General features: G+C 48.9%; 1 protein-coding gene across 1 annotated transcript in view; it reads right to left on the bottom strand.

Moving 5' to 3' along the window:
• The window catches only part of TG (thyroglobulin), a 241,004-nt gene that overhangs the window by 188,315 nt on the left and 32,830 nt on the right, over window positions 1-19,859 (bottom strand). The window contains exons 17-22 of the mRNA XM_073230159.1: window positions 16,393-16,605; window positions 14,903-15,057; window positions 13,492-13,648; window positions 11,851-12,075; window positions 5,578-5,727; window positions 1,130-1,300 (exon numbers count right to left, since the gene is read on the bottom strand). Of these exons, the coding sequence (XP_073086260.1) occupies window positions 1,130-1,300; window positions 5,578-5,727; window positions 11,851-12,075; window positions 13,492-13,648; window positions 14,903-15,057; window positions 16,393-16,605 (1,071 nt within the window). The remainder of the gene's footprint in view (window positions 1-1,129; window positions 1,301-5,577; window positions 5,728-11,850; window positions 12,076-13,491; window positions 13,649-14,902; window positions 15,058-16,392; window positions 16,606-19,859) is intronic.

The following is a 19,859-nucleotide window of genomic DNA, read 5'->3' as shown; positions in this document are numbered from 1 at the left end:
TGGGGATCCTAATATTTATCCCTTAGAACTACTGTGACATTTTAATGTGATAGTCTATATAAAATGCCTGGCAGGAGGCCTGGCTCATAGTAAGCCCGCTCATATCAGACCCTCTTACACAGAAATCTAAGAGACTGGCAGCCAGAGCTTGCTCTGGGTCATCAAGTATGCGAAGGTAAGCCTTAGTTAGGACCGCTGGCAGGAAGGAGCTTCCATGGAAAGGTAGAGCTGGATCCTGAAGATGTAGAGACCAGAACTAAAAGGCCTTGCAGATTGTCTTAGCCTGCTCCTGTTTAGCAGATGAGGAAACCAGGCAACAAGTAGTACCGAGTCCTCCACTCATCCTGAAATATTTTTTATCCCTGTCAGGCACATCATTGCTAACACACTCAGCTCCCCTACAAGGTAGACCTTAGCATCCCCATTTTACAGATGAGGAAAATGCTGAAGGTAAGTGACTTGCTCAAGACTTCACAGCCAGGAAAGGACACCTTTGAGATTAACTAATTCTGTTCCCACTCCCATTGCACCTATTATTGTAAGACATTTGCAGGTTCACCAGGATCCTTCCCACCCATTCTGTTACTGAGGAGCTGTGCCTGGCAGATGATAGTGCCCAATAACTGTTTGCCATCTTCACAGGATGATGTTGACCCTCAGAGTGTCTCAGGGGGCAGGCAGGTGGCCTGGGGGTACTGAGGATCAGAGAAGGTGAGCAATTTGCTGTGGGTTGCCCAGCAAGAACGTTATGGAACCAGGACTGACATTCAAGTCTTTGCACAACATCCCACTGAGGGAGAAATGCCCACCAGCTTCTCTGAGGGAAGCTGCCTACAAGAAGGGAAACTTCAACAGGTTAGTTTTTTTTTCAAATTCATTTCTCATGAATGCTTTAGTATTTAGAGGTGAGGTTTCATGATGTCTGATAATTATTTTCCAATGATTAAAAAGAGCAAAATACTAACAGTTTTTGAATACAGATAACAGGTATTGTTCATCTTACTATTCCTTCAACTCCTATGTAGATTAAAATCTTTCAGAATAAAAGGTTGGGGACAAATGCATGCCCCAGGCGTCTCCCCTTCTAGAAGGCCCTTGATTAGAGGCTTATATGACCACCAGCACGTACTCAGACACTCGGAGTCAGTCAGCAGGGCCTCTGTCTCCGACCACGGCAGCCTCCGCCCCGTGCCATCCACGCAGAAGGCCTTCCCACTGCCCGCAGCCCTCTGGCTGGCTCGGTACCGGCCGTCCTGATCACACTGAAGGCCTGCCTCATTCCTCTGACAGTCTGTGACACCTGGAACAACGAGAGGGACACCACTGTCACCGCCGAGCCCCTGTGACCCTCCCCTCTGGCCACTCAGCCTCCCAGGCTTTGTTCAGGCGTCCGAGTCACACGTCTGACTAGACACTCTCCATCTTAATACACAGACAGTGCGCCTCACTGACCGAAGGAGGAGGACCATGTCCACACGCCCTGGGCAAGGAGGCCCCGGATCTGGTCCCACCCACCCAGCTGCACATGCGCCTGTGTGCCCTGTCCAGGGCACCGCAACCTGCGCCTTCTTTGCTGCAGGTGCTGAGCGCTCTGCCCTCCTGGCCACAGCTCATCCGTCTTCAGTAGCTTAGCTCTTCATGGCTCATCAGCTGTCAACCCAATCGGCACTCTTCCTCAGGGAAGACCCCCAAACCCCTAACATCTGTCTGAGCGTTACACACGCTCCTATAAACCCACACCTGGAGGCATGGAGCACAGATAAGGTTTCCGTTTGTCGGTGTGAATGAATGAATGGTTGACAGCTGTGCCTCCCACTCAGTAGAAGCTCCAAGCAGGCAGAATCTGGTTTTGCTCCTTCTTGTAGCCCAGTGCCTTCTTGGCTACTGACACATAATACAGGCTCCCCCACTGTGATATTGTGATTTAGAATAAAAAATATACAATTGGTCTTGGTCCCCATTCTGGCTCAGTGCTCCTAAAACTTCTGGAATTTCCTAAGCAAAGAAAGCCATAGAGGTGTCTTTGTTATATTAATGATGTCGCTTCTGGATGGGACCAAAAGATGGGGGCTGATTGCCAGGGGACCTCACCATGTGATTAGAAGTTGGGAACTTTGAGCCTCTCCACTGATGTCCCTGGAGGAGGGAAGAGGGCATGGAGGTTGAATCAATCGCCAACAACCAATGATTAAATCAGTCATGCCTGTGTAATGAAGTCTCCATAAAACCCCAAAAGCACGGGGTTCAGGGAACTTCCTGGTAGTGAACACATGGAAATGTGTGGAGAGTGGTGTGCCTGGAGAGGGCATGGAAGCAGTGCCATTTCCTCACACGTGCCCTGTGCCTCTCTTACAGCTACCTGCTCCTGAGTTATCACCTTTTATAATAAATGGGTGACCTAGTGAGTGAAATGTTTCTCTGACTTCTGTGAGCCTCTCTGGCAAAATAATCAAACCAGAGGAGGGGGTAGTGGACACTTTTGATTTATAGCCAGTCAGGCCAAAGTACAGGTGATACGCTGGACTTGTGTTTGGCATCCTGAGTTGGAGGAGGTTGTTGGAGTCTCCAATTTATAGCTTATCAGCTGGGCTTTGGACGAGGTCTGAAATGGGAAGGGGCTGGGCAGTGAGTATTCTTGTAGGACTGAGCCCTCAACTTGTGGAGTCTGAAGCTGTCTCTGAGTAGTGTTAGAACTGAGTTGAATTCTCCGAAATCCTGCTGTTGTCTGTGAATAACTTGCTATTCATGTTGGGGAAGGCCCCCCTCATTGGAATTGGGTCCAAACACCCAAAAATACTACACCCAATCAATAAACACTAGTTGAATTCATAGATGAATACCTATTCTGTGTTCAAGCTATTTCCTTTCTCTGCCCAGTGCCTGGCTAATCCCCAGTCATCTCTCAGGACCCAGTACTAGCTGCTATCACAAGATCTAACATACACTCCCTACTCTATTATTAAGTACACTATATTATAGTTATATACTTATACTTCTTCTTTTTCTATCAGATCTAAACTCCTTCAGGACAGAGAATTTACCTTTACTTACATATCCAATATACACTTGGCACAAGTTTACTGGCTCAATAAATTTCTGATGAATGATATATAAAGGGAATACCTTGACTTGGTTTCCCAAGGCTGGGAAGTAGATAAAAGATTTTCTGTTATGGCAGCCCAGAGAACATCATATTTTCTATATTTTAGGACTATTTGTTATGTGACTAACCATTGATTAATGACAACTTTCTTGTGGAGAGATTAAAAAGGCTACTTCTTAAATAAAATATTTTGCATGCCATACATACTATACATGAATTAGAACATCAATAAACAAATAAATAAATAGCTACTCAGTTATCAACAACACCTCAAAAATCATCTGATGGACCTGCAAGGTTAGAATATAAAGGAGAAAAGTATTTGTAAGTGAAAACTGTAACATAGCCTTCAACAATGCAGAGGAATTGAGATTCTAAAAGCAATCCTAACACCAAAATGAAGCCAAGGAAATATTAGAATCATTTAACATCACTTAAAACTTAGCAGCTCTCCTGCTCTATGCTTCTCTTTAATATGATTCCATCTAAGAACACAGGCCAGGTAACACAAGACAGAATGGTGGAGTTACTGAGTCACAGAGAAGTTCTTAGACATAAACATAGCCTTAGCATAGACTCCACCACTGACCCTGGAGACCCATTCACTGAAATCTATTCTGCTACTCATGGAAGATGTCTGGGAGAGTGGTAATGATGAGACAGCACTCCACCATCACATGGAAATGCAATCAAAGCTCACCCCCAAAGTGGGGTAAGGATGAATACTTATTGTTCACTTCAATCATCTTAATGGATTTTTTGCTATGGTCTGAATGTCTCTGTCTCTCCCAAATCCATAGGTTAACGCCTCACCCTGATGTGATGGTGTGTGGAGGTGAGGTCTTTGGGAGGTGATTAGGGTTAGGTGATGTCATGAGGGTGGAATCCCCACAATTGGACTACCGCCCTTATAAAAAAGAGAAGACACAGGAAATCTCTTGCTCTGGACGCACATACTGGGGAAGGGCCACATGAGGATATAACCAGGAAGAGGGCCCTCACCAAGGACCTGACCATACCGGCACCCTGACCTTGGACTTCCAGCCTCTAGAACCATGAGGAGGTTTTCATTGTTGAAGCCACCCACTCTATGGCAATTTGTATATAGCAACCCAAATTGACTAAGATAGGCTTTATAATGATTAGTAAGGTATGGTTAGCTCCATCTAATTGGTGAGAAAGCTGACATTCAGAGAGGGAAGGTGGCCTGGCCTAGGTCACAGTGCCAGTAGGAGGAAGTGCAGGTCAAACTGGGCCTGGCTGGTGCCAAGCCTCAGCCTCTTCCTCTGTGCCCTGCCACGTCTGCCGCAGTCCCTCCATAAACAAGGATCAGTACATTACATGGATCCCCTTTTACAGGAGCGTTCCTCTGGCACTGAGACGGCGTGCCAAGTCACCTCAAACCACGGCGAATGGAGTCAATGTGTGCAAACTGAGGGTGACGCAAGGCTGTCAGGAACACACGGAATCCCTGGTGGACAGTTTCCCCTGCAGGAATGTGAAACTTCTGGCTTGTAAAATCCCTCTTATTTTCTTAGTTTCCAGGAACACTGGAATTATCATCTTATTACCACTGCACCCATAAGGACACTGCCCTTATCTGAGAAGGGGATTTGGTTTCTTTTGACTAATTATTTTAAAACTCTAAAAACTATTCAGATTTTAAGTAATGACGGTTTGCCTCATATTGACACAATTTCAGACTAACATAAAAAGATGCATAATAAGGCACATTATGAGCCCTTGCTGGGAAAAACCCAGCAATACCCAGGTGACTATTAAATAGGCCAAATGAAATCACATGACATATGGGAAGGCCACACGTACACACAGTCCTGAAAAATTTTTAGGGCCAGAAATAGAATATAAGCTACACAGTGGTAATGACTATAGGTGGAAAATATCTTCCACTTCTCAATCTGATAAGGTTGACTTACGAAAATCAGAAGTTTCAGAATCAGACAATACTGAGATCAAAGGCAAACCGTGTCACTTACTGGCTAGGGGACTTTGGCTAAATTACTTCTCTGAGCTTTAGCCTTCTTCTCTGTAGAAGGTGGGCTAATAATATTTACCCAGAAAGGGAGTTGGGAGGACACAATGAGACAACACAGGTAAAATGCCTCACTTGTATCCTGGCAGTGTACAGGCATTTAAATTTGGTGCCCCTTTGATTATTGTACTGTGTTCCCAGTGGTTCTCAATAGTGGGCAATTTTGCTCCCCATGCAAGAGACACTTGACCATATCTGGAGATATGTGTGGTTGTCACACTTGGTGTGGGGGTTGTTGCTATTGGCATTGAATAGGTAAGGGCCAGAGATTGTGCTAAATAAACATCCTTCCATGCACAGGGCAGCTCCCAAATGAAGAATTATCTGGCCCCAAATTTCAGTAATGCTGAGGTCGAGCACCCTGCTGTGTCCCCATTGCACTTGGGGTTTCTCTTTCAAAGAAGGACCCTGCAGAACTTACAGTGAGTCCGGCTGAAAGCTCCTATGGAAATGGTGGTCCTGCCCACAGGACATGGGATGCAGGACAAGCCACCTGCCTGTTCTTGGTAGAATCCAACAGGACAGGGGATACATAGTTCATCCTGAAAATAGCTTCCTTCCGGACACTTAACTAGAAAAGATAAACAGAGAAATGATGTTAAAGACCAAGACTCTGTAGTTAAAGACTTGTTTTACAGTTACAACCTCAGAACACAAAGGGTATATGAAATCCCAAAACCAGTATATGAGCTCATTCATTTAGTAAATGCCCATAAAGAACCTGCTGTGTGTCAGGCTCTGAGAGTCAGGACAGGCGGCGAAGAAGGCAGACAGGGTTCTGGGAGATGATGAGCTGCTAAGACAAGAGGGTGTCAGACAAAAATTTCAGATATGGGTAAGATGAAGCAGGAGATGAGGGCATGTTGAAAAGCAAAGCACCTCTGAGAGGTGACGATGAGACTTGAATAACGAGTACCCCAGGAACGATCTAGGAGAAGAGAATTCCAGGCAAAGGGAACAGCACATGCAAAATCCTGAGGTAGGAATGAGTTTGGATTCTTCAAAGAATGGAAAGAAAAAAGCCAAACAAGGCTAGCTACTAAGCTAGAGTCTAACGGACAAAGGGGAGAATGACATGAGATGAAGTTGGAGAACAGCATGAAAGAGGAGGGTCCAGCCACAGGTTGCCATAGCAACATTTCCCAAAGTTCAGGACAGGTGGAACACAGTGTGGGTAGGGCACAAATTCTGAGGTTAGACAGACTGACTAGAGGCCCTTTCCCCACCATAACTAAATGACCTTTGACTTCTCTGAGGCCCTATTTTCTCAATTCAGCACCACCTCACTTGACTCATGCGGCCTCTCCCTGTTGGCCAATCATGACTGGCCTTGCTCAGACTACGGCAGGGTGAGGCACTCGATGCCCAGGCTTCATGGAGGCCTCCCCGTCAGGTTGCTGGGCTTCTGATTTGTTCAGAAATACCAAGTGTGATGCTGAGAGTTGGGCCTCTGCACATCTTCGCCTTGGATGCCTTACCTGTCTCCGTCTTTCCTCCCTGGGCTGCCCCTGTTAACTGCAGATTCTCAAGTGCTTCCCACCCTCGGATTCAGACATTCTCAGTTCTTCCTTACTTGCTTCCTCTAACATGACATGAGAAACCAGAAACCCAACCTGGAGAGATGCGTGTCTCAGAGGAGTTCTAGGGCAGGATCTGAGGGAAGCGCACGAACTTGGCCACACTGGTTCTGTCGGCTTAGAGAAGCGGGTGGGACAAGGAGGTTATCAGTTCAAGGTTGTGTTTGCTAGAATTTGCCAAATAACTTCTAGAAGAAGTTAGCTGTTACCCAGTGAAGGTAGCCGCTGAAAACATGTCCCCTCTAGGGAGCCCCTTCTATGTGCCTGGCACTCTACAGTGTTCTTTACAGGCATGACCACAGCACACTGTGAGGTACTATTTTATCCCCATTTCACTGATGAGAAAGCTGAACCATGGGACATTCATGCCTGACTCCCTAGCATGCTTTTCTGCAAAGGGCAGGAGGCAAGTAGAATTACAGGCCAAGCACAGTGGCAAGTATTTCCATGTGTTAGCTCACAATCCCATGCTAGGCTGGAGAAAACTGATGTTCAAGCTCGGTTGATAGAGGCAGGCAGCAAAGGGATAGAACCCCCGTCTCTTCAAACTGAAACCTTTCTCCACCCACCAGTTTAACCACCTTCCTTTGGCAAAGCAGCAAACACAAACACGTAGGACATGCCGGAAATGAAGTCCATGTTGATTTAACAACTACTATCTCAGGTCAGGTGTGCATGTATACTTGGCATTTCTGACTAAATCAGAAACTCGAGACGCATCTTGGAAACAGAATGACGAGTTTTCCGGTCTGCCCTGGGCATCATATCCTCCCTCCGAGAGCTGGGTTTCACTACTCCTATGAGTCAGATTGTTGATCACCTCTAGGATTTTAATCCCAACACTGTGACTCCAAATTTAGTGCTAAAGGAAAACAAAGTGTTTTCTGCCAGCATGAGGTGCCCCGCCTCCAAACCCAAGGTGCAGGAGGAGGGACAGGAAGCCCAGAGCTAAGCACGAAGTCCTGCCACAACTTCACATGTGTCAGGCCTCTCAGCTGTGCTCCAGGAACATGCTTTCTGTTTCTGCCTTGTGGGCCGGGCACTCACTGTGCCCAGAGGCCTCTCCCATGTGTCCCTGCCTATCTCTCTGGCCCCATCTCCTGTCACATTCCCCACGTCCCATTCTCCACCCATATAAACCAGGAACCCTGTCCCCTTAAAGCACACCACTGCACAACGCCCTGCCTTTGCACTAATCTCCATTTCCGGAAAGTCACTCATCACATTAGCACCCTCAACACAAGCGCAGGTACACGTGCACACACACCCATCACTTCTCGTCTGCTCTGGTCTGAGGGGCAATTCTGACTCTGCTTTCAAGACTTCATGCCAGCTTTAACGATCCCAGCAAGCCTTCCCTGACTGCCCTGGGCAGAGTGTACAAGGCTTTTCACAGCTATCAGCTGTCTGCTCACCTTCTCCTCCCCAGCTAGACTGAGTTCCTTGGAAATGGGACTATGACTTTTGCTTTCCTGTTAGGTGACACATAATTATAGTGTGAAAGTTTGGATGGATGAATGAATGGAAAGATGGATGGATGGATGCATAGAAGGGAAGAATGAAGGAAGAGAGGGAAGAAGGAAATGCAGGGAGAAGGGAAGGAGGGAGGAAACAGACATTATATTATTTGAAAAAAATCAGAGAGAAGTAGCTCTGTCATAAGAACTTGTAGAGAAAGAGTGGTAGTTAATGTTGTCCAGATGGAAAAGAATTCAGACAGTTTCTCTGGGATTCTCCTTAGTGGACCAACCCGGTATGAAGTCATCCAGATGCAATCTGGGGTGAAGCCATGTGGCTGGCCTGGAGGCAAGAGCGTGAGCATAAATGTCCCGATCAGAGCTGCAAACAAAGCCTCTGCCCAACCCTGCCCCACAGTATCCATTCCTTGGATGAAGGATGCCATCCTATATGAGTTGTGGGAGGTGGATATTCCCACCAGTCCCCCCCGAGTCACTGCCCCCCGAGGCCATGTCCAGACTAGCCCCCTGAGATGACACCTGCTCCATTTCCACAGGACAATGCTCTGCTTGTAGCCTCACAGCTATGTTCCAGATGTGCTCCAGAAGGAAAAAGCTGATAAGAACAGATGCAAGAATCCGAGGGTGTGAATTCACTAAGAACCCCCTTACTGGGATGGGAGACATGTGATGCAGAGAATTTGGAACCCCAAGAGCTGAGTTTAAATCTCAGCATGGACAATTAACAACAAGACCATTTGTTGAGAGTTAACTGTGTGTGAAGGGATGTGCTATGTATTGACTATATTATAATATCCAAACCACAGCCCCCATGAAATAGGTATTATCATCACTATTTTTTAGATTACGCCTAGTGGGGACAAGCAATGTTCCAAAAGCCCACGATTAGAAGGTGTCAGAGCCAGACTTGAGCCCAGGTCCACATGGCTTCAAAGAGCAGTTTCCTAACACTTCACTGAATGCCCCGGTGGCCTCATCCATACTGTGGGTTAGTAATACCTGCCAAAGTTAGTAATACTGGACCAAAGGAATGCTGGTAAGGCCCAGCACATTTCAGAAACTCAGTAATAAATAGGTATTACCGCTGACACTGGGAAAAGTCCCCGACACTGGGCGGCACTTCATGAATTCCATTCTGGACCCGCCTGACCACTTGGAGTAAGGAAGCAGGGATAAATGGTGTGGTGGGCAGACAACTCCTTTTGAGTCCATGAAAAAAAAAAGCTGCAGCAGTTGAAACCAAATGTAGATTTTTCTAGAGCTAGGATTGAAAACTATAGCCCATGGGTCAAATTCAACCCACCTGTATTTTGGCAAATGTAGTTTATTGGAACACAGCCAAGTTTCTCTCTCTGCAATAGGTGAGCTAAGTCATTATGACAAAAACTGCAGTCTGCGAAGTCTAAATCACTTGTCCCCACCCTTTTCACAAAGTTGCCAACTCCTGTTCTGGTGCACCTGGAGCGAAACCTTTCACTCACCCCCTTCCCCAGATGGCCAGACTCCCTCTGAAGCCCTGTCATCCTGAGGCCCGGTTCTGATTCCCTGCACACTGGTTGACGCCCTTTAGGCAAGACTGCCTGTGCTCCTAGCTCGCTTCCCCACCTCCCAGTTGAGCTGGGCTACCCATCCTGGTAGACGGGACATAACAATCTAATAACCAATCGGGTTCCTCAGAAGGAAACAGGAGATCAGATTTCCAGACCTGCCTTTTATGGGTAGGAAATGGCGCCTGAGAGGAAATGGGACCTGCTTTAAGGCCCAGAGTCAGTACAGGTCCGTGTCCTGCCTTTCAATTAGTATGCATCTCTCCCTCCTGTCTCTCCACCTCTTGGCTCCGCGCTCCAGGGGTGTACCTGAGTTCAGTGAGCCTTTATCAGCATGACCTGAGGGGACCCAAAATGAGGGCTACTGGTCCTCATTCCTCCCAGCACGCACGCACGCACGCACGCACACACACACACACACACACACACACACACACACACACAGAGCTACTAAAATCAGCCTTTGTCGGCTGTGTCCAAAGCTCCTCTGTGGGTGTTCTGAACACCGTCATTGCTGTGGCCCTGTCTCACCTACCCTGGCGGGTGGCACCATCCACCCCTCCTCCCACTTCTCGTCCTTTTTGTTTGGGCAGCTTTGATGAGGAGGAGAGATCATGAGCTCTGGTTCCAGAGGCCCCAGGGTTACTCACCCACGGATAATTGGTTTCATAAACCTGAGGCCCTCCTTTGAGACAGCCCTGCTCTGGGCACTACAGTTGCATGATCTCATTTCATCTGAGCCTCAGCTCTTCATCTGTCATGCAGGGAAGTTGCCTGCCACCGGGGGCTATTGTGAGAGGTAAATATTTGTAACAGTGCATCATAAACTGCAAAATCCTCTATAAATGTTAGTGGGAAGTGGTCATGTTTCTGGCTTCTGTGTTAAGATTTAGCTGCATCTTAAATCCACCATGGAGTTTAGAACTTGGCATGGATTTCATAAAAGGAAAGGCCAAGTAGTTTTTGTGTTTCAACCAATATAAATAATGGAAAAACAAATAACCAAGAAACGTCTTTTCTGTTTTCAGCTCTATAAAAATGCTTCTCTGTTCCATGCCACATGGGAGGAAGACTTCTCGTCACGAGACCCTGGAATCTTTGGTAGCAGAGAGAACAATGGCCCCTAAAGACATCCATGTCCTGATGCCTGGAGGCCGTAAATATGTTTGGTTACATGGCAAAGGGGAACTAAGGTTGCAGGCGGAATTAAGGTGGCTAATCAACTGACCTGAAGGAGAGTGAGTGTTCTGGGGTGTCCAGCCATGTGTCATCATAAGGGGCCTTAGAAGTGAAGACAGAGCCCAAGGGAGCCGTGACTATGGAAGGCTGTTCAGAGAGAGCTACAATGTTGCGAGCTTTGAAGATGAAGGAAGGAAGCCACAAGCCAAGAAATGTGAGCAATATCTAGAAGCTGGAAAAGTCAAGGACACAGAGTCCCTCCTATGGCCTCCAGTAGGAATGCAGCCCTGCTGACACCTTGGTTTTAGCAGTGAGACCCGTGTAGGAATTCAGACCTACAGTACTGTAAGATAATAAATGCCTGCTGTTTTAAGCCACTACGCTGGCGGTCACTTGTTACAGTAGCTACAGGAAACAGCCTCCACTCAAGGAATTTGCAGCTGATTTCCAGTGAAAATGACTTCCAGCCCTACATACGCGTAAGGGCAAGAGCAGCCCCAGTAAGCCTCCACCAGGACCCCCTTCTCCCAAGTGGGAAGGCCCTGGGCTGATCAGTGACTGTGTGGGGGTGGTGGAGAGTACCAAATCGCCATAATCTGACTAAGGAGGGACATGGAGCACACAGGCGGACATAGTCTTCTTCACAAAGCCAGGTCGCAGAGCCCAGGCTTGTCAAGAACTAAGCAGAAGGGTAACTTCAAACATCATTTCTCCTTCCTCATGTCATCTGTGACTCTAGTTTCAGCAGCTACCTAGCAGATGGTGACAACATGCCCACACACAGAGGATGAATGATTCTCCACTCCGTATGCATACAGCGACTTCTCCCAGAGCCCTGGTGGCCCTTCCCACAGCCTCACATGGCTGAATAATAGCAGCGATTATTATTCAGCTTGGGGTCTGGGGGACCTACCACAGCCCAGTGGGTCCTGACGGGCATTGCTGGTGGTTGAGACTCGGTGGAATCCTTCCAAGCACCCAAACCATGTCCTAGGAGAGTTGCCAAAGCTGTCCCCTTGAAGGAAGCTGATGGAGGTGTCTGCTGAGAACGTCTTAGAATCCAGATGAAGTTGGAACACTCCACTCTGGATCAGCTCTATGAAGCGTCCAATGAGATTTTTGCCCACTAAGGCCTCCTCTGTAAGACACAGGATGAAACAGGAATGTCATCTCTTTATTCTTTCTGTAAGAGCCAGGATCAAGAGCAGAGCTGCTACAACATCCATGCCCAGAGGAGACACAGGCATTACCCCGTGTCTCATTTTATACAGGACTGATTGGCCCAACCTCACACAGAACTCAGTAGCACAATGAGGACTTCAGCACAGGTCTGGCTCCTGTCACTTCTGTGGCATCAAGATGATCTTCCCTGGTGTAGGACACCACATCTCAATCACTAATCTAAGGTGCATCATCCAGATACACAACTGTCTCAACTATTGGCAAGCCAGCATCTCTGAGCCTCAGTTTCCCCATCTGCAAAGTGGGGCTGGGAATACCTCTTTTGCAGTTGGTGAGGATGATGTGAAAGAATGTGTGTGATGGGGCCATTCAAAGAGAAGGCAGAGCCGCCAGGGGGCAACATGGCCTCCTGCATCAGTGTTGAGCTAAGTGTTGAGAAGGCCTCCTACTGAAATGTATTTCCTAGGAGACAGATCCCAGCATGAAGCAAGCATTCATGCTACAACAGGCTACCAGGAGGTCATCCCTGAAGCCGTAGTCATCGCATTGGCACCAGGAATAAACATCTCATCCTTTTGCAGCTTTAAACAAATCCAGATTATCCAGGCTTTTTCCAGAGGAGGACGAAAAGGGAACCCCTACTTCAAAACGCTCTGGGTGGTATTATTGCCACAAGGACTTCAGGATGACAGATGCAGTCTGCCCCCTGGGTTACACTCTGGCAACGTTTTCCAGAAGTTCCTCCTCACAGAACAGAGGGTTAGCCCCAGCCAGTACTGACCGTGGGCATTCGGCCACTGCATGGCAGAAGAGAAGCTGGAGTTGCTCCCCACCCTCTGGTCAGAAACTCATGGATTACGTGCTCGCCTGGCTCGCAGTACCATGGTAAAACGCACTCTCTCCTCCTTAGATCCATCTACTCTCTCACCCGCCCATATCCTAATTGCCTTGTCTTAAATAGTGTACTAAGAGGCTTAAATAGTGTAAGTGGTCTGAGATGTTTTATAACTGAACGTGTGCAGGACATAAATTATATACCAATAGACTCCCTTAATCCATTCTCTTCATACCTATCTCCCTCTGTGCCCAGAAAAAAGAGAGAATCTGAAAACATTCACATAAATACAGGAATGTCAGTAAGGAAATACAGTAAGTGACATCATTTAACTCTCGTAAGCTATTAACCAGAAAGCTGTTCACTCTGATATACTTTCTAACAATTAGCCCTTCCCACTGGTAAGGTTCATCATTCTCTGACCAGATCCTCATGGCAAGGCATTATGGGCTTCACTAGCTCCATTTGGTGGGCGCGGAAACCGGGCCTCAGAGAAGCTGCATGGCTTCCTCAAGGCAGCAGTGCAGGAAAACATACCAACGTCGAGCCAATCAGGAAGAGAGTCTGGTGGGACATCCTGCAGCCGCAATTTCCACGTGACATTGACTCTTAAACTTTCCCTGGTCAGACACTCCACCTGCACCGTGGAGTCATTGCAGACTGAAATGGATATGGGGGTCCCAAAAGTCTTCACCTACATGGAGACAGATGCCCTCAGTTCAGTAACACAGAAAACGGAGCCAGATTTGTTGTGCTCACACCAGACAACAGACTTGGCTTATGTAACTTGCAATAATCCCCCTTCCACCCTTCCTCAGGGAACAAGGCGCTGTTCACTCCACGTCCTCACCTAGGGAAAGCGAAGTTCCCAGGTCAGAGAACCTGCTCATGGAACTCAGAGAGGCAGAAGTGGAGGAAGAGAGAGAGTCTAGGCAGACCTGGATTTACTCAGCTTTGCAAAATTTTGGTCAACTGACCCTCCCTGGGCTTTAGTTAATTCACTTTTAAGTCAAGGGCTAATGATGCCCACTGAGCAGGGAGCTGTAATAATTAGAGATAAGGAATGTAGAAATTCTAGCATCATGCCAGGAACACAGCTGGCACTCAACAATTAATAGGTATTATTGTTATTGTTGTTGAATACATGTCTTTGAAGAAAACTGGGCAATATGGGTTTTTTTGTTTTAGAACCAATATTCTCTGTATTTGGTTTTGTGGAAATCTTGTCTTCTCCAAAATTCTTCACATGAAGTGCTACAAATGAGTTGCTCTGAGTTACCAAACTTTGATGAGAACATGGATTTACTTACCTGACTTTTGATGTTTCCCTCTTATAAATACTTGTGACTTCAAGTCACAAAAACCCTTGCCAAAAACTCTGATGTGCATTATCTATGGTTCTGTGTCCTTCCCATTGGCATCTAAGAGTTTCCTTCTGGGAGGATCTGTAATGCCTCCTCCCAGGTTTCTTAAGGGACGTGTCCTGCACAGCAGTTCAAGGAGCACATCACCATGTCGCAGCCTTCCTGCTCCACATCCCTTGCTCTCCTCCATGCGTGGTGACAGTTCTACGGGATGGTCGCAGCTCCATCTGCACATCAGTCAGCTGGCTCTGCCATTTCCTAGCCCTGCGATTCTGGCCAATTCGTCCTCATCCACAGAAGGCAGTCATAACAGAGGCCCTGTGAGGATGGCTAAGCCATGCCAACAGTACACAGTCCTGGCACATAATAAGCACTCAGCACATGTGTGATGTGACATCTACATGCAGAAAGCATGACCAGTAACAAGTGGGGATCCCACCTCTGCTGCTGTGTAATTAGCCTTGACTCAATCACTTTTTCCTCCTGGGCCTCAGTTTTCCCATTGAACTGTGGGTTCATTTGAACCGTGAGGTGGCCCTGAGCTCAGTGCAAGTCTCCACTTGTTGGGAAAGCCAGGCACATACCTGGATCTGGCAGAAGCCACGGGCCATGAGCTCGTCCAATATGAAGACCTGGAAAGCTGGCAGCAAGCCCGCATAGTCTGCACTGCACATCTTGCCGGGTGGGAGCTGGAGCTGGAACTGTCCTTGGGTCTGGAGGGTCTGCCATGGCTGGAGCCCTATAGGCAAGTGACAGAGGTCAGCAGCCACAGGCAACAGACCTGTGGCATTCTTTTCCTTGCTTTGGATTTTCCTCTGAAAAAATAACCCTTCTCCATTTAGCTTGGAATGTACAGGCACTGCCATCTTGCTTTGTCATCCCCAGAGTCTAAATACATCCAATTATGATGGCTTGTCTCTGAAGTTACTGAGACCCACACAGCAAGCTCAGTCCTGCCTTGGCCCCTAAACCAAGCTGCTTTACATTTTGAGGTCCTAGACAATCTTCTTGGAAAATCTTCCATACTATGCTGCATTCACACAGAACCACTCCATGTGGTTTTACCAGTTAAGAGTACAGACCATAGATCATGGGAAAGGCATACTCTAAGGTTGATCAGTGCACAACCTGCTCAGTCATACACAGTGGCCCTGCATTCAACATCAGGAGCTCAAGACCCACACCACTCTTCTCCCAAGTCCCTTGATCTAGATCTAATTGTGACCAGACTGGTCTTCATTTCAGCTTAAGCTACTAGGTCATAGTCAGGAAAACAGGCCATTTATTTGTCCAAATCATATTTTGAACTTCTGGGTATAATTCTCTATTCCAGAATGCTTTACAACAGTCCTTTGACACTCTGCCAGCCACCCAGGGCCCTGTGGCAGTCAGTCTAGGACCTGTCTCTCTAGTGGACACCCCTCCCAGTGCACTGGGTGGACCCGGTGCCAGGTCCCAGCATCCGCCCCTGCCCTGTCTGGCTGTAACCGTGGATGGCCGTTGCCAAGGCAGATGCAGTCGGAGCCCAGTGCTGCCTCACGCTTATGTGCGTGTGGAAGTGGGCTCAGTGTGAAAGCAGAAGAAAAGGGCTCTGCCAACACTTAAGCAGGGCACAGGCCCACAGTCACGAGGCAGACGCCCCCCACCCTGGGGCAGGGTGTGGCCTGACTCTGTCAGGCATTAGCCTGTGTCTCCAGATGGGCCTCCTGGAGAGGCCGGTGTGTTACTGTGCCTCTCAGAGGCCAAACAAGCAGCTCGGAGCTCGGCGACACCAGTGTAATCAATCTGGCCACTGGAGTCCCTTCCTCTTCCTCTTAAATTCCTATCCAAGATGCCAGAAGAGCCTGAAATACTGACAGTTTTCCCAAGGAGCAGACACCGCAAGAGAAGCCACAGAGAAAGCTTAACCCCTGCTCCTGCTAGAAGAGAACACCTGTGGGCCCTTTCCCCTGCTCTTGCTGCCATGATGCCCTGGCTGTCTGGAAACAATGCACGCAGCTGGGAAGAGGAAGGCCCCCGGCCCTGAGCCCTGGGAGGGAGCGGTTGCTGGGCAGACTTTCCCAAGGGTACTCACTCTGGCAGGCCTGGGGCTGAGGCGGCTGTGACTCCCAGCGTCTAGTCTCGAGGCTGCACACCAGCGGCCCAGGCGAGAAGGCGCTCCAGTGGCCCTGGCGGCACCGCAGCTGGCACTGCTGGACGGCCGCCCCGCCTGGGCCTGATGCTCGCTCGCACAGGATCACTCCACCAGCCACATCTGGCATGCGGAACGGCAGGGTGCACTGTGGGCCTAGAGAAGGAGAGGGGCAACTGCGGCCTCTGCCCGGCACCCAGGATGCGCGGGCCGCTGGGTGCTGGCCTGGTCGGCTTCCCTACCTGTCACCTTCTTCTTGGGTGAGTGCACCCTCTCTCACTTTTCATGAACACCTGAGCATGGATGACTCTTGTATCTTCATCTCCAGCTCAGACCCTATTGAGTTTCTTCCCATCTCTAAATCCAGTTACCCACTGGCCTTCCCCACGAAGCCAGCATGTCAGAACTTGTCATGTGCTGCCCAGGCCTGCAGCTGCTCCTTAGCCCCAAGGTCAACACGTGGCACCCCCAAGCACCTGGTGGTCCCAGTGGCCACCCCAGATGGCCCACCTCCTCTGCCCTAGCATCAGCCCAGGCTGCGGCTCGCCCCTTCTCAGCCTCTCCTCATCCCCACCGTGCTTCCTTCATTTAGAAGTTTATCATCTTTACTCTGAACTGCTACTGAAGTTTCTGCACGAGGCTCCCTGCAGCTGAGGCCCATCGCCTGCCTTTCTCCTCATACGTCTGCACAGTCCCCGCTGCTGGGGAAGAGATTATAATGGAGCAGGACACAGGTTTTCAATTCTCCTGTGTGCCTGCTGACCCAGTCCTTCTCACTCTCATCTCCTCTGGCCCAGGCGTGCCTGTCATTCCCTGAACAACCTTGCTTGCACAGCCACATCCGCTTCTCTCTGCCTGCTCATCTGCTGGAAGATTCCTTTCTGACCCTTCATTTTCCACTCACATCCCTAACTTTCTAATGCCTTCTGTGGTTCTCCCAGGACACTTAGGTCTCCTTGCTCCAAGTCCTCAGGTCTCTTAGCAGAGACCTCCCTGGTATCAATTGTTCAAGGTCCTGACCATCTGCATGTTGGTCTCCCCACTAGGACTGAGCCACAGCAGGAAAGAGGGTGCCTTTCCCCTGGTCACTCAGGCCATGGCACAATGCTGACCAGAACATTGGGCCACCTTGTTCTAGGAAGTACCGGGGATCTCTACTGCCTGCCTAGAGGTGGAACATGGAGGCTCGGGGACATAAGGAGCTGTGCAGGATGGATAGCTCAGCACAGAGGGGTGGGGTCCTCCCTGGGCCCCCCTGGCTTTACTGTGTGGCCACAAGATCTCTGTCTAAGGGAGCAGTAGGGCTGGACTCTTAGAGACATCAACAAGCCGTTATAACACCAGTGTTGAGGGCTCTGAAAAGGATATGCTGGTGGCCAGGGAGCTCCAAGAATACGTATTAAATAAGTGGGTGAGTAAATTAAAGAACAGACACTCGGTGTGACTATTTCACACCTGGCTACAGTTTTAGTTAGTTATCTGATTCTTGGGCACAGCCTTGCTTTAAGACCTGCAATTGATGTGCACTCCAAGGGGAATGGGGGCCTCACAGATGGAGAATGACCCATCCGGACCTCTGGGGTGCAGCTCAGGCTCCGATCTAATAAGAAGGATGGCCTTCAGCCAAGATTGTGCACCACAATTTGCAGTGGACTTACTGAGCTGGCATTTACCAAGTACCATGTGTACGTAGGGGTGGGGAGAGTCAGCCTGTGGGCTCTGGGGCCAGCCTACTGCGGTTTGAGTCCTGGCCCGATCATTCGGTAGTTGTGCACCCTAGATCAAGTTAGCTCACTTCTCTGGGACTCAGTTTGCTCACCCATAAAATGGCAAGGATGGCAATGATGCCCGCCTCCCAGGGATGGGGTGAATCAGAATGAACTAAGGCACGAAAAGAGCTTAGAGGAGTTCCTTGCACACAATAAAGGATCATCAGTGTTAGTCATTATTATTATTAACAATAAGAGTAATGTGTTATTACCTGTGTTGGAAATTTTAGCATGTAAATCAACATTTTCAGAACAATGAAATAGCATTTAGTGCACTATAAGGAAGAACTTCCAATAGAAATAATAACTGATATTTACCATGAATTGTAGAGTTGGTGACACCCTGGCATGATCAACACTGAATTGTAACTTACTCACAATCACCCTCTGAAGTAGGCAGCACTAAGACTATCACCCCCTTAGCAGATAAAGAAACTGAGTTTTGAGGATTTGGAAAGGCAGAGCCCAGATTTGAGCACAGGCCCTTTGAATCTAAGCATTACCCCCGAAGGCAAAGACCATGCTCTCTTTAGTGGAATACCGTTTGGAGAAGGGCAGACAGCCTTCCTCTGTGCGCCCTGGTTGCTTGCATACCCTTTCCAGGGCCCTCAGCACTGGTGCTACAGGGGCTCTTGATGTCTCCAAGAGTCCAGCCCTCCTGCTGCCTTCGGGCTGCATGGAGAGCCCACGGACCCCTCCGTGCTGAGCGATCCATCCCGCACAACCTCCACGCTCCACCTCTAGGCAGGCAGCAAAGATTCCTGGCACCTCCAACAGCAAAGGTGGCCCCAGCACTGGAGGGGAGGTTGTGGGCATCGGACAGAGGCAGAACCGCCAGGAGCCGAGGACCTGCGAAGGTCCTCAGACACCCATCAGCAAGGCCACCGTGGTGTGGCCTAAGTCCCTGAGGCTGATGAGGCCGAGTCCCCCATTCACGTGGGTCAGAGCAGAGGCTGGGGCCTGGGCTTCCAAGAGCACCTCAAGCCCCTGCTCCTTCCTCTGCCCTTTGTGACTTCCCGCAGTGACTCAGCTGGGCCCCTCTGAGGACTCGTGCAGGATCCCCAGCTTGACCTACATGTGGGCTCAAACCTGAGCAGGGACAGGGAGGACCCTTCATCATCTGAACCTCCAAAACCGTATCTCTAAAGGGGAGCATTTATTTTAAAACTATGTTTTTAAACTGTGTGGCACTTTGTATGTGCCAGGTACCCTGTGTGAGTCTTACTAATATCGGCTCATTTAATTCTTCCCACAGTGCTGTGGGGGAGGGGGGAGTCGGCCCCGTTACCCCATTTCACAGATGCCAATACTGAGGCACACTGGGGGGAAACACCTTGCATGATCAGAGGGCTAGTATATGGCAAAGCTGGGGCCTGACCCTCATCCTTCTGGCCCCAGAGCCCATGGGCTCCACCAGTGTGCTCAGCATATGGGCATGGCTGTGGGAAACCAAGGGCCTGAGGGGAGGAAGGAGAAGTGCAGCAACCGAAATGAACCAAAGACCCACCATGGGCCAGCTCTGGAGTGGGCACATCCCCTTTTGATCTCATGCAGTGCTTCCAAAGTGGAACCATTATCGCCATGAGGAAGAGATGGGGAAGGTGGAGGCTCAGAGGAGCACAGTGGCTTACTTAGGGGCAC

Source organism: Manis javanica, chromosome 2 (genome assembly GCF_040802235.1).
Source record: "Manis javanica isolate MJ-LG chromosome 2, MJ_LKY, whole genome shotgun sequence".
NCBI classification, from domain to species: domain Eukaryota; kingdom Metazoa; phylum Chordata; class Mammalia; order Pholidota; family Manidae; genus Manis; species Manis javanica.
This window is presented reverse-complemented; position numbering and strand designations above follow the sequence as displayed.